The 14,363-nt window shown below is 39.4% G+C and overlaps 1 protein-coding gene across 2 annotated transcripts in view; it reads left to right on the top strand.

Annotated features, from left to right (window-relative positions):
- CDH8 (cadherin 8) overlaps window positions 1-14,363 on the top strand; it is a 215,243-nt gene that overhangs the window by 7,493 nt on the left and 193,387 nt on the right. For both annotated transcript variants that reach the window (XM_075576755.1, XM_075576756.1), the window contains exon 2: window positions 1,477-1,927. In XM_075576755.1, coding sequence (XP_075432870.1) covers window positions 1,676-1,927 — 252 coding nt within the window. In that variant the 5' untranslated portion in view covers window positions 1,477-1,675. The remainder of the gene's footprint in view (window positions 1-1,476; window positions 1,928-14,363) is intronic.

Here is a 14,363-nt window from a genome sequence, read left to right as displayed (position 1 = left end):
ACTGATGTACAGTAATATTGTCAATGCTAAGTGCTGAAATGGCTACAGTGAGTGGTAAGAACACAACCTTTCCAACAGGATCAAATGACCTTTCACAAGGCACTCCATACCCCTGTGCTTCAGGCTCTAACATTAAAACTGCAAGTTCTTCAGGCCAGGAACTCACGCTGGCAGAATTAAATGTACTGTACAATGCTGCACACACTGTATATGAAAAATATATATTTTTATCATGATTAAACTGTAGAATTTGACACCACTTATTCTTTCCACCTAGCACCTCCAATCTGCAGATTTTCCTATTTGTTGTAAAATAGCAGAATTTTTTGACTTGCTTTCATATTTAAGATACTCTGATGTCTTTGGGACACATTTGTTAACTCCCTTGTTGTATTAGACTCTACCACCTCTGCTGGAACGCTATTCTACAAAACCTACGCCCGTTCCGTGTAGAAGCATGTTCCCCCATTTCCCATGGGCCTGCCACTTTCAAGCTTCAAAGCTTGGCCTCTTCTTCTAGCTCATCTCTTTCTCTGAGATATGCTTCCCTCCTGTACCTTGTTTATAATGATTACAATGATTACACTCCACGAAAGTAGTAAAGTGATTTTATTTAGACAATATACATACTATATTGCCAATGTTGGGACTGTAATCAGGAATTGTATTCACAATGTAATAAATGTGTGTTTAATTGTATTATCTGTATATTAAAGCTCAACCCCCTTATAACGCTGTGCTTGGGGTCCAAAAATAACATCGCGTTACAGTATAAGCGGATCGCGTTAAAAATAATCTACAATTGTATGCATTGTACATTAAAGTATTTAAGATACCAATAATCGTGTTGTAAAGTATGCATAAATACGAAAATTGGGAGCCACGCTTGGATCACGTTATAAGCGGATTCGCGTTACATAGTTATATTGTTACATAGTTACATAGTAGATGAGGTTGAAAAAAGACGTACGTCCATCAAGTTCAACCTATGCTAAATTTAGACAACAGATACTTTATTCTATATCTATACTTACTTATTGATCCAGAGGAAGGCAAACAAAAAACCCCATTAAGGGGAAAAATTAATTCCTTCCTTAACGGATCGTGTTATAACGGGGTTGAGCTGTACTTATATATGTATGTATATTTCATAGATTATCATGACATTCACAATTAATTATCCAGAACAGATTGCCATCACATAACTACACTTGTGAACATGTGAAACCTTTCTTCTGATTTAATTGTTTTATTGGCATAAACAGGAAGCTAAAACATGGCTGTAAAGTAAAATAAATTCTCTAGACTGTAACCAAAGTGATATACACGCCATATTAACTGAAAAAATCCTGTGTGTGTACAGAGTCGATCTATCATATACATTTCCATAGATACGTCTTCTATTGTACGTAATAAAATGGCTTAAATGTGAATATTATGACTAATGTTCTCTTTTTTTTTTCTTTTTTTTTGTAGGAATCGTCAATCAACAAAATTCCAAATGTATCGTGTCCTTCAAACCTGAACTATTTGTGTTTATGTTTATTGAGCTATAAACACACAGATCAGCTGCAAGTAAATATTCCTCGCTGCATGATAAATTGGATGGTTACAATCTGGATGCAAGCAAAATAATCATTTCACGTCGTCTGTGCTCCCTCTAACTTGTGTTACAATGCCAGAAAGACTTGGGGAAATGTTTATGGATGTTTGGACTCCATTAATCATATTATGGATTACTGTTCTTCCTCATGTTTATATGGCTCCAAAGAATGAATCTCATGTTCTATCGACTGATGCCACTTTGGAACTTAATGGAGTCAGTGAAGAACAGAAAGTATTAAACCGGTCCAAGAGAGGCTGGGTGTGGAATCAAATGTTTGTTCTTGAGGAGTTTTCTGGACCTGAACCAATACTCGTTGGAAGGGTACGTTCTGTTTTCAATTGATTTACTTTGTCAGTTGTTTTTTTTTCAACGTTTGGCTTTAAACTAGTATAAGGGACTTTAAAACTATGGGGTCAATTTATCAAAGTCTCTGAGCTGCAGAACTGGAGCAAAAAAAAAGCCCCAGATTTTTAAATGAATCCCATATAAAGAAATTGACTTTTTTTCTATAATAAATCTGGTGCAGTTTTTTGCTTAAATTAATCACACATTTTTGTAAACAGGTGACTTTGATAAATAGTGATATATATATATATATATATATATATATATATATATATATATATATATATAAATAAAAACTCAACCATAATTTAACTTACTGTAATGAATGACCAATGATTAATTATGACAGTTCTTGCAACAGAATATCATAGACCAGCACAATTCAGTCTGGTATTTCAGAAGCAAAATTGAAGCATTTCAGGTAAAAAAAAAAAAGGGGTTTTCAAGTGTTTTTCAAGTATATTGTGAAGGAATGGGAGGAGAGAAGGGACATGTGCTTTAAAATGTGTACAAAAAGCTTTTTCATTCATAGAACACATTTCAAAATCTCTGTTTATGCACTACAGGTACAATCGGCCATAGCGTTATCAGTGGTGTCCATACATATGGAACACACACGTTTGATACTGCCAAACAGACTTTAAGAGTGAGGTTAGTTAGTTAGTTAAGCTTCATGGCTGAAGAAAGAGTACCTCCATTCAGAGAAAGTTTAATGGGGCAATATGCTGAATAAAGAATGAAAGGGGCAGAATACAATGAAAGCACAGACCCGTTTCCATACTCATAACAAGCCATAATCCTATACTATAACAAGGTGTTCATAACAAGCCATAATCCTATACTATAACAAGGTGTTCATAACAAGCCATAATCTTATACTATAACAAAGTGTTCATAACAAGCCATAATCCTATACTATAATATAACAAGGCATTCATAATAAGCCATAATCCTATACTATAATATAACAAGGCGTTCATAACAAGCCATAATCCTATACTATAATATAACAAGGTATTCAATATAAGACACAATCTATACTATAATACTGTATAACATGGTGTTTATTGCAGTACACTAATATACTATGCTTATTTATGTATCTGTTAATTATACAGTATTTTCATAACAGGTCTATTAACCTGCAAAATTATTGTTCATTTATACTGTGTGTCACATAGTATGTTCCTAAGATCTTTGAAATATTTCATGTTTTTGATTCATGTAAGGATAAAACTTATACAAAGGCTGTTTTCCCTTGATAGAGACCCAAAAATATCTTTTCATCGCACCATATACTTCAGACTGAAGACAATCTGTTCGTACCAGAAATATGACTGAAAGTGTAAGGAACATATGTAGATTGTCTCTAGTGTAACAGCGGTTTGCCGAGTCCTTCTCATCTTGAGGTAACTACTATCATTTAAGACCTAGGGGTAGATCCTCAGAAGTCCATTAAATACTTAACGATACGTTAACTTTAGTTAGCGTATTGTTAACTGCTAACAGGGATGTTCAAAGCTCAGTAACGATGCGCTAAGTGCTGTTTTCAGCCGTAAGGAACCTTTGCGGTACAATAACGGACATACGTGCTGATATCCAAAAGAGGCGTTTCCTGTAACAGCGCCGATCCCCAGAGCTCCGGTATAGTTACCACAGGAATTTAATGTTACATTACTTAGGTCAGCGCTAAACGTGGTGTTACTCCCACCCATACCCTGAACTATGTCTTTTACAGGGTCTGGATACTTACAAAAGCGGTGCTCAACGCTAATGATAATATCAGTGATTTAACTAGGGTCCTTCAAAATAAAAGGACTCAAGTGCACAAGTGATATCGGTGTCTCTAAATAACACAATAGTGCAAACAAAAGTGTTTGTAATGCAAACACAATACAAGTGAATATAATATATTCAATTATTATGCTAGAAAAGTGCATAAAATGCAAATAATGAATAGATATACTCCGCCACTCAGACCCTGGAACAGGATATGTCTCGCAATATCCACAACGACTTGTAAGTGTAGGACCGCAGCTAGTTATGATCTAATTATCGTATTGTTTTTACCGGCTTCTTTTCCTCTCCTGCCCTATTTGTACTTTAATTAAACACCTATTCGGGGGCCTGCATGGAAGTAACGCTGCTTTGGGGTAAGACAGATTTAACGCCATGTTATTTTAAGCTAACGTTAAGCAGTTCTAACTTCACACGGCGTTAAGCGTATGCCAATGAGATAACTAACGATCATTATTTTTTAATGGATTTAGCTTTGTGGATACCGATTACTCGTTAAACGGTAGAAGCCCAGATTTAACGGACTTCTCACAATCTGCCTCCCCTTGCTAGTGATGTGTAAACTATTCACCTAAGATCACAGCAGTTTGCCTAGTAGAAGACAAATTCCATTCAGTAGCCTGTTTCAGGTCTGGATGTGATTTTGAATATAGATTTTCTGCCGAAATAATAATAATAATAAAAGCATGTTCTTGTATAGCGCTGCTAGTTTTACGCAGCGCTTTACAGAGACATTTTGCAGGCACAGGTCCCTGCCTGGTGGAGCTTACAATCTATGCTTTTGGTGCCTGAGGCACAGGGAGATAAAGTGACTTGCCCAAGGTCACAAGGAGCTGACACTGGAAATTGAACCAGGTTCCCCTGCTTCAAACTCAGTGCCAGTCAGTGTCTTTGCTCACTGAGCCACTCCTTCCCCCTAATCTGTCAGTCTCGCTAAAATGTAGATCAATTTCCCACCACATATTCAGAACAGCCCAAAAAAGTTTAAGGGAATTTTTGGTGAATCGTAGAATTTTCTTTGAAATGTTTGAGCGAAATCTCAGCAAGATTTCTCTTCTCTGCGCCTTGTGATCACTTGTTGTACAGTACTGTTCGTCTTTATTTCCATGCAACGAGTCTAACACAATGCACGTGTTAATAAGATATTTCCATTCAGTTACCTAAACTTGTGCAGAAAATCAAAAGCGGTGCTCAACGCTAATGATAATATCAGTGATTTAACTAGGGTCCTTCAAAATAAAAGGACTCAAGTGCACAAGTGATATCGGTGTCTCTAAATAACACAAGTGTTTGGAAATGCAAACACAATACAAGTGAATATAATATATTCAATCATTATGCTAGAAAAGTGCATAAAATGCAAATAATGAATAGATATACTCCGCCACTCAGACCCTGGAACAGGATATGTCTCGCAATATCCACAACGACTTGTATTCACACAGCACGGGAGCGGGGGACATGCGCCATGGAGAAGGAAGAAAGAATCTGGCACAGAGGAGTACAGCAGGGATAAGTCAGTATACTATGGTTGTGAATCTCCAAATGCAATACTCACAAACCAGCAATATCATTGGGCATATCCCAAACTGTGGCAGGAGTACTGCTGCGGCCCCTCCGATCCTCCGACTTACCCGGAAAAATGCGGGGATGTTATCCGACTCTCACGGGCCTTCTCCGGCGGCCCGAAATCAGCTGATAGCGCTAATAGCGCTAGACAATGAAAACGGTTAGCGCTAAACAATAGAAATGCCTGCAGGCGCCCAAAACAGCCCCCTTCAGCCCGCAATTTTTAAAATCGTGGGGAAAAGGCCGCAAGAGGCTAAAGGCGGCCGTCACTGTAGGTACCAGTGTACAGTAGTTCACTCGTTCCGGTGACCCAGAAAAGAAAGGCAGCATGCGGGAGTCGCCGATTGATCTGTTTTACTGCTTGTTTATGCCGTCTTGATGTAAGCCTCGAATTTGGAGGGACATCTTTGGTTTATAAATACCTTTTAAATGTACAGTACCTTCTGCACCATTATTGCCGTTCTTTTCTGGGTCACCGGAACGAGTGAACTACACTGCTACCTACATATATATATATATTCCCCATTGATTGCTATCCCTATGGGAGAAGCGCAGGGATTCACTTTCTGTTTTGCACATTTGTATGGAGATTTCCTTCACTAGCTGCATGCTCTTTACATGGAGAAGCGCAGTGATTATATTTGTTTTACATTATTTGTTGGGCCGATTTTAATCCTTTGCAGCACGCTCCTAGAGGGCAACACTACTATGGTGTAATTGAATATATTTAGCCAATCACCTGCAACTGCTTATTGAGCAGTTTGTGGCAGGCCAGCCCCTCCTCTTCTAGGTATATAATCCCCTAGCAAGGTCCCCTTATTCCACTTCACTTACATGTGAGTATCTGTACTGGTATATACCAGTTTTTAATTGCACTAGGTTATACAAGCATATGCTTTGATATTTTAACCCCTTCTGGGCTTATTTCACATAACACTAGTATGCATTTAGCGTAGGGACCTGCTAAAGAGACTTACCTTGACGTGGTTAGCAGGCTTGGCATTATTTGATCAAAGGATGTATACCAAAAGTCTCCTTTTTTCTTATAGATATTTACACCATACATATATATATATATTCCCCATTGATTGCTATCCCTATGGGAGAAGCGCAGGGATTCACTTTCTGTTTTGCACATTTGTATGGCCATTTCCTTCACTAGCTGCATGCTCTTTACATGGAGAAGCGCAGTGATTATATTTGTTTTACACTGCTACCTACACCTGCCACAGATTTGGATATGCCCAATGATATTGCTGGTTTGTGAGTACTGTATTGAATTTGGTGATTCACAACCATAGTACACTGACTTATCCCTGCTGTACTACTCTATGCCAAATTCTTTCTTCCTTCTCCATGGTGCGTCCCCGGTTCCCCTGCTGTGGGAATACAAGTTACCTAAACTTGGCAGTATTCTCAAACTTAATGTTGACACCAGTAGTCAAAATCCAGATTGGGTGCAATAACAGCAAAGCAAAATATGCAAATGGATATAGATGACTGAGAATAAGTACTTATTTAATCAGATATCTTTTTAGAAAATATTTGAATTTTCCATACAGAGGGGCCTGAGGAATTCTGATCCTATAAAATCAGCATTGTGTTTGTGATTGTGGTTAGAAACAGGTGCCACCCTTTTTAGGACAAAGTAGTAACAGTGCAACAGGAAATGATTGATACCATAATGCAGAGGTGCTCAACTAATGTTCTCAAGACCCCCAACAGATCAGGTTTTCAGGATATCCCTGCTTCAGGTGATGCAGTCAGACTGAGCCACTGATTGAGCCTCGTGTGCTGAAGCAGGTATATATTTAACACCTGAACTGCTGAGGGGTCTTGACGACTGGAGTTGAGAACCTCTGCTTTCATTTGTCTCCGCAGGTGTGCTGCTTTTACATTTAAATTCCTGAAGCTGGAAGCAAAGCATGCTCAGAATTTACCATCTGCCTTATAACTACTGTCGGGTGTTGTACTTATAAATATATACTGCTAGAGGATGTTTGACCCAGTTTTAGTTGTTCAGAAATAGCATGTGATTGACCCTCAGGCTGGTTTAAGTGTCTAGAGACATTCTTTCAACTATATATGTTTAGCCATAAAAATAAAAAGGTTTAATTGTTAAAGTACATTTTTACCTTTAGGAGCACATCCACTTTGTATTCTGAGACCTAACAGTAAAATCTTTGTAAATATAAGTTATTTCACTGGTATTTCATTATTCTCATTGCCATTCCACATTAATCAACTATTCTATCAACCATTCTATTAGCTCTCAGACAAGTCACTTCCCTTCATATATTTATCTATAAATATGTACATATGTAGAAAAGGTTATTGCTGCCTCTGGCGCATTATGGAGGGTTATGCTGAGATATTTAGCATTTTCACTGTCTTTGAATCCTATGGAAACGCTGTGATATTCTACTGTATGTTTAACGCAATATCTTGTGTTATCAGCAGGTGCAATGCAGTCTATTTCATACATCTGTGTATATATTCTGTAGCAATAGATATATGTAAATCGAACCTCTATTATCTTCACATAGGCTCAGTGGCGTAGCTAGAAATGTGCGGCCCCCCTGGCAAGAAAAAATTGCAGGGCCCCATTAATATTAATACTGACTGCAATTTTGTTCTCCCTCCCTCCATCCTCTCCCTGATCCTTTCTCTCATCTCTTCCCATCCCCCCCCTCCTCCTCCTCCTCCTCCTCATCATCATCATCATCATCATCATCATCATCATCATCATCATCATCATCACACCTCATCATCTCTCCCTCTTCTCAGCCTCTCTCCCCTCCTACCAATACATAATAAAATATATACCCCCTCCCCAATACATAATAAAAATACACCTCCTTCCCCAATCCAAAATAAAAATACACCCCCCTCCCCAATACATAATAAATACACCCCCTCCCAATGTATAATAAATACCCCCCTCCCCAATATATAATAAAAATACACCCCTCTCCCCGATACATAGTAAATTACCCCCTCCCAATACATAACAAAAATACACCCCCCAATACATAATGAATACACCCCCTTCCCAATACATAATAAATACACCCCCTGCCCATTACATAATAAATACCCCCCTCCCCAATACATAATAATACACCCCCCTCATCCCCAAAACATAATAAATACCTACCTCCTCCCAATACATAATAAATACCCCCTCCTCCACAATACATAATACATACCCCCTCCTCCACAATACATAATACATACCCCCTCCTCCACAATACATAATACATACCCCCTCCTCCCCAATATATAATAAATACCCCCCTCCTCCCCAATACATAATAAATACCCCAACTTATCTTGGTCTCAGGCTGGGACTCGGTGGTGGCTGGTGGGCTGACAGCCGCACAAAGCAGTTGCCGCCAGGCCCAGCTCTCCCCCGCTGCAGGCTTCTCTCCCTCACACTCTGTCCTACGCAGAGCTTCCGACGTCAGCGTGTTCCAGCGCGCCGACATCAGTTCGTTCCGATGCGCGCCAGCGTGGGACAGAGTGTGAAGGAGAGATCGGCAGCAGGGGAGAGCTGGGCCCGGCGGCAACTGCTTTGTGCGGCAATGGTCCCACCTGCAATCACTGGGTCCCGGTCTGTCCCCCCGTCGGCCGCAGCATACCAGGGGGAGAGCGGGCTATAGCTACGCCCCTGCATAGACTATCATTCATAAACAATTCTGAGGAAATGAATAAGGAACCAACTGATTTATTTCAACACCTTTAATGTTGGTAAATGAGTAGATTTAAGTTTATTTTCAGGAAGACACTCTCTTTCCTGTCTTAAACACGGCATAATTGTAGTGAGCCTCCGTGTACATAAAACTAATTGAAAATGAATTCTCCCCGCATTTAAAAAATATGATGAAACCTTGAAGGTCACATTAATAGAAAGATTGTATTCCAACCTATGCTTCCAGTTTAAATGGATGATCAAACAACAGATATTAATAAATATTACTTCTCTAATACACATCCTTCTTCTAATGACCCTGTGCAATCATACATTACCTCCTGGTCCTTTTGTTCATACCTAGCATAATTATTACATTTTGTATTCACATATTTTTTTTTTAGGGCTCCCATTTTCCCTTTTGGTATTGGATGAACCTTCATTGGAATCCATTGTGGGACCCTCTTGCTGCCAATACTTTTATGATTCTGTTAAATGTCTTTCGTTGTGAACAAAAAAAAGGATGACATGATAAATTACAGATTCTCTGTATCTAGGAAATATTACCTGACAATAGGGTCCCTTGTCAGTAAGATATTAGTCTGGGTGGACAATGCTTCAAAACGGAATGTATTATTGTTATTATAAATCGAAGTAGGATCAAATGTTAGAAGAGAATGTGATGCAGCATTCGGAACAGGGCCTATTATATTATCTCCAGGAACTCTGGGTAATTAGATTTCAGGGGTCATTTAAAGGTTGTTATGCAATAACAGAGCTAAGACACTGTGCAATCATGGGTCATTCATACTCATAAAAATGTGACGTATATGGTTGAAACAAATGACTACTAATTAAAACATACAGTTTTTCCCTAATGGAAAACTAAACATATCTGAATATTAAGTAGAAATGAAGACCAGTGTAAGATTATGTTGCAGGTTTTTTTTTACACGCCCCCTTAGTACTGCCAAAGTGCCAGTATATGGAAGAGTAAGAAGGGAATAACATTTCATAGTTCAATGTTTGGATATGACATATTCCAAGACTCAGCGGCCCGACTTCTACAATCTTCAGTTGGGAAAATCCGCACTATTCTTAGACAGAGCTTAATTATTTCCATGATGACCACACTCCAATCTCAAATAGTTATTAATCCCAGTAGTTCCCCCTCTATGAGACCTGTCATATATACTTTAACAAACGTCAACCAGACTTGAAATCAGCCTTTAGGTTCTTGGCAGGTGGAGAGTCACTGTAGCTACGGTTGGAAGATGATTATTGATAACTTTGGGTGCTTCTACCTACAGTAGACAATGTAATAGTTTGACATATTCTGAGTTGAATACAAATACAACTCTAAGTAAAAATGCGTGAATTTCCTGCAGTTACGTTTTTCATTTATCCTCTTGGGGAGTTTTTCATTCTCACCTCTGGCGTGTCCAGATTTTTCATTTTTGCCAATTCTATATGTTTTAAATGTAGTGTTTGGATCCGAGAGAGAGAGAGTATTTTTAGGGATCTTTTAGTGTATGATGGGGGAGAGTCTGATTGTGCACTTTGGAGAACTCCCAAGTTGGGATGTAGCATGGGAAAAGCATTCAGAGTCAGAGGAAGGAATAAGGGAGGTGGACAGATGTACAGTACACTGGCGACACACTTTATTCGAGCTCGGCTAGTCCCACGAATTCGGGTATACCCGGGTGTATTGAGGTTTGTGACTGTTTTCTGCCCGAGTGCATTGAGGTATTTTTCAGGCAGGGATTGAAGCATTTTATTCCCGCTGGCTGCAATACTGCACAGTATATATATATATATATATACTGCATTACAATTCATGAATTTATGCCATCTGGTAGACACACGAAGCATTGCAGCCTATTAAATCCTAATCATTATCATTTAACAGATCAGCCGCCCGTCAGCCAGGCATGAACCCAGGCTGGGAAGGCAAACACAACGGGGCTTGTCAGAGGTGAGGAGCGGCGCATTCCAGGTATCTGCCAGGTACATACTGGGTATTTGCTCGAATAAAGTGTGTCGGTGCAGTAGATCAAAAACACAAAGTAGACGGCATGTGGGAGAGTACTTGGAAATGAGGAGCGGGGTTATGTATAGCTTTGTAGGTTAGCACAGGTGTCTTGAATTTGAATCTGTGGGGGTTGGGCAGCCAGTGTGGAAACTGGCATAACGGTGCAGCAGACTGTACAGCAATATTTGAATGAGCCCATTTTTACCAGTGCTACTATGAGGCTAAGGTGTTTTCCGTGTGAGAGCTCATGGATATGGAAACTCAGAGCTTTGAGTAGACACCCCTAATAGTGATCTGTGTAATAAATCACCAGCTAGGACATCCCTATTGCTCATCTGTTGTGCCTTATTCCTTGACTGGGCTAATGGTTTTACTTAAGTGTTTGGCATCTCTCCTTTAGAAGCAAAACATTCCCCTTCATTTCAATAAAAAAATCCATATAAAAATGTCACTGTAAGCAGATAACACAGACTGTTGAGCTTCTGGATATGCTTTAATTGTCCCGCATAAAAGCATAAAAAACTTCTTATGTTCCTTTAAGCTATCAACAATCTGTTCCCTCTGATTTGCAAATTGAAATGTTATAGGGTGAGCTTTTGTGTTTTGCAAATTGAGACGTGATAGGGTGAGCATCAGTGTTTATAAATATGCCCTTTTTCACTTTTAAACGACGGCATCCTGCTAACTGACTGGTGACAAAACAGGAGAGCAGCATGTCTTGCTATGAGACTGCCAATCTCATTCAGCTGTGGAATGATATGTCTTATGACACAGCTGACTGTCCCCATGGACTTGATTAGTTAGATGGAATTCTTACTTGATATATGCTACTGTATGTTCTCTGCCTCCTCTTCTGCATGCATTTACAACTCCATGGCAGATGTGCTTGGAAATCTGTGCTGAATCAAATGTCACTGTTCTTCTGCAGGAGACAATAACTGAATTCAAAATGAAGCTGACAAAGTTAAGAAATGGTTGGCTATTTTGCAGTTTAATGAAAAAATATGTCTGTCTGAGTTTCTGTTTTCCAAGTATATGCTGAAAGTTTGCACTGAATACTACAGACAAGAAACATTATGGAGCATTGAGGAGCAGTGTTGTGTCAGGCTTCAGGTTCAACTTTAACTATTGAGGTGCGTTTAGGAATCAAAATGTATGTGTGGAAAAGTATCTCTTTTGATGTCTATTTAATACTTACATTTTAACATTTAGAGCCGAGGAAAAAGCAAAAGACTATTTCACCTCAGTTAATTTTCCTACCCTTTCCTTTAGTTGGACTCAAACGTAAGAAACCTCTTTTTGGATTTGTTTGTTGTGTTGGAGGTGAGGTCCGCTCACACCCGATGTGTATTCACTGCATGAGAAGTGCGGGTAAATGTTGCCAATGTTCTAAACTGATCTATCCCATGAACATAAACGTGGGAAGTTAGTAATGGTTACGGAAGTCGATCCTCATAAGCTTTTATGTTTCATTAGTGCCAGATTGGAAGTTCCCCAAACAGACAATTCTCCAGTTTTGTAAGAAATAGGAAAAAGTTCGTTTAGAAAAAAAGGGGACTGGACAGGACAGGGGGGACAAAGGTGGCTGAAGACAGAGACTGGACAGCTCATCTGAAAGGTGAGTAGCTGTATTATCTCCCTGCAGATGGCCCATCAAGTGAAGGATTAACGTTGTGGTGTCCCAGTCAAAAGCATGGAACCCCGCAGTGTTAATCCTTCCCGGCCACAAAATGTACTGGCCGCAGGCGACCACATGGACAGTAAGTCTGACTACATCTGTACAGTGAAGAAATGAACAGTGCACCAGATGATTATATCCAAATAGTAAATTATATAAATATAATGTGATGTGGTGGGAAGTGCAAAACATAGAGGCAAGTAATTGCGCCACTGAAAAAGATTAATATGTGACCTTAAATATGGTGTGAGTCGGCTGCTATCCACAAAAGATGGCTCATCGTGTTGGATGGTACTAGCCACTTGCTAATTTTTCAGTTCTGCCTTATTTTGCTATTGAAGTACTATTTTAGTATTTGGTAGTGGCTATCATATTATCCCTGTGCAGTTACACCTGTGGTTGTGCCGGTACGTCCTCCGTCCTGTTGCTTTTGCAGTGCAACGGTGACGTGATCAGCTACCGCCCACTGCTTTACAGACTAGCCTCGTGTACTTGCCGGAGAGCGAGCCGCTTACCATCTAATTGGCAATATTGATTGCGATATTCAAATGGCGGTCTTTCTCGGGATTTCCTGGACTCTCATACTACTCCCATAAACGTCGGAACCAAGAGAGGAAGGTTCTATTACCTCCGTGGAAGCCGCCCGTATCCATCTGGGATAGGAGGCTGCTTCACAAAAGAATCCCGACCATCGGATCCAGCACCTGACGACGCTGTTCCCCCTGGGTAGATGCTTACCGACTGTGGTAACACCATGCTGATTGTTGCATGACATGCTTCAAAGAACGTATTATTTGTACGTGCGATACTTACCCTTTGATATCCTCACTAATATATTTTTTATATACTACACCGTGAGCTGTGCGCTTGTTACTCTTTTTTTTCTTCTGACTACATCAGTACTTGGAAATTTGATAGAAATGTGATTGCTATTATAGCACTTGTTATCAAATCACCCTTTGAATGGCAATTCATGTTTAAACCGTGTTATCTTACGTCAGGGAATTTACTCCACTTGGGGGCTATGTACAGTACTGTATAAAGCATCTCGGTGAGGGATTTTGTCGTAAAACTGAAGCACAGATGAATAGGAAGTGAGTGCGACCCCGTTTTCCCAGTGTGTAAAAATGTTTGTGTTTTACGCATCTGCGTCAACTTCTTTTACACCCCAAAAAATTGATGCTGAGGGGTGGAGTTAGAGGTGGGGCTTGGATGTTGTTTGTGGTTTCAATTATAATTTCTGGGTGATATAAATGAGTCACAATTGTCAATTTTTTTCTGGCACAAAACACTAATACAAGTAGAAACAAACACTTCTTATGGACAGTATGAACATGACACACATCGTACAAACATGTGCCGAATGTGAATGAGAACATGAATAATCACAGCAACACACTGTGCTGCCCCTAAGGATTTTAGGTAATAAATAGATTTTTTTATTCAATGTTTCAATTCCTTTTAAAGAAACCATTTCTATCTCTAGCCACCCGTAGTCTGGTGAGTAACAATAAAAAGCGGAGTTTTGTTGGGTTTATATATGGTGCCGTTCTTAACTGCGGTAATAGAAGAGGACTATATAACAGGAAGTCAGCATCAGACTTATTTTGTGAGAATTCTGGTTCTCAACAATTCCTTAGAGCAG

Source organism: Ascaphus truei, chromosome 19, assembly GCF_040206685.1.
Source record: "Ascaphus truei isolate aAscTru1 chromosome 19, aAscTru1.hap1, whole genome shotgun sequence".
NCBI classification, from domain to species: Eukaryota; Metazoa; Chordata; class Amphibia; order Anura; family Ascaphidae; genus Ascaphus; species Ascaphus truei.
The sequence above is the reverse complement of the archived record's forward strand: the minus strand, read 5'-3'. Positions and strand labels throughout refer to the sequence as shown.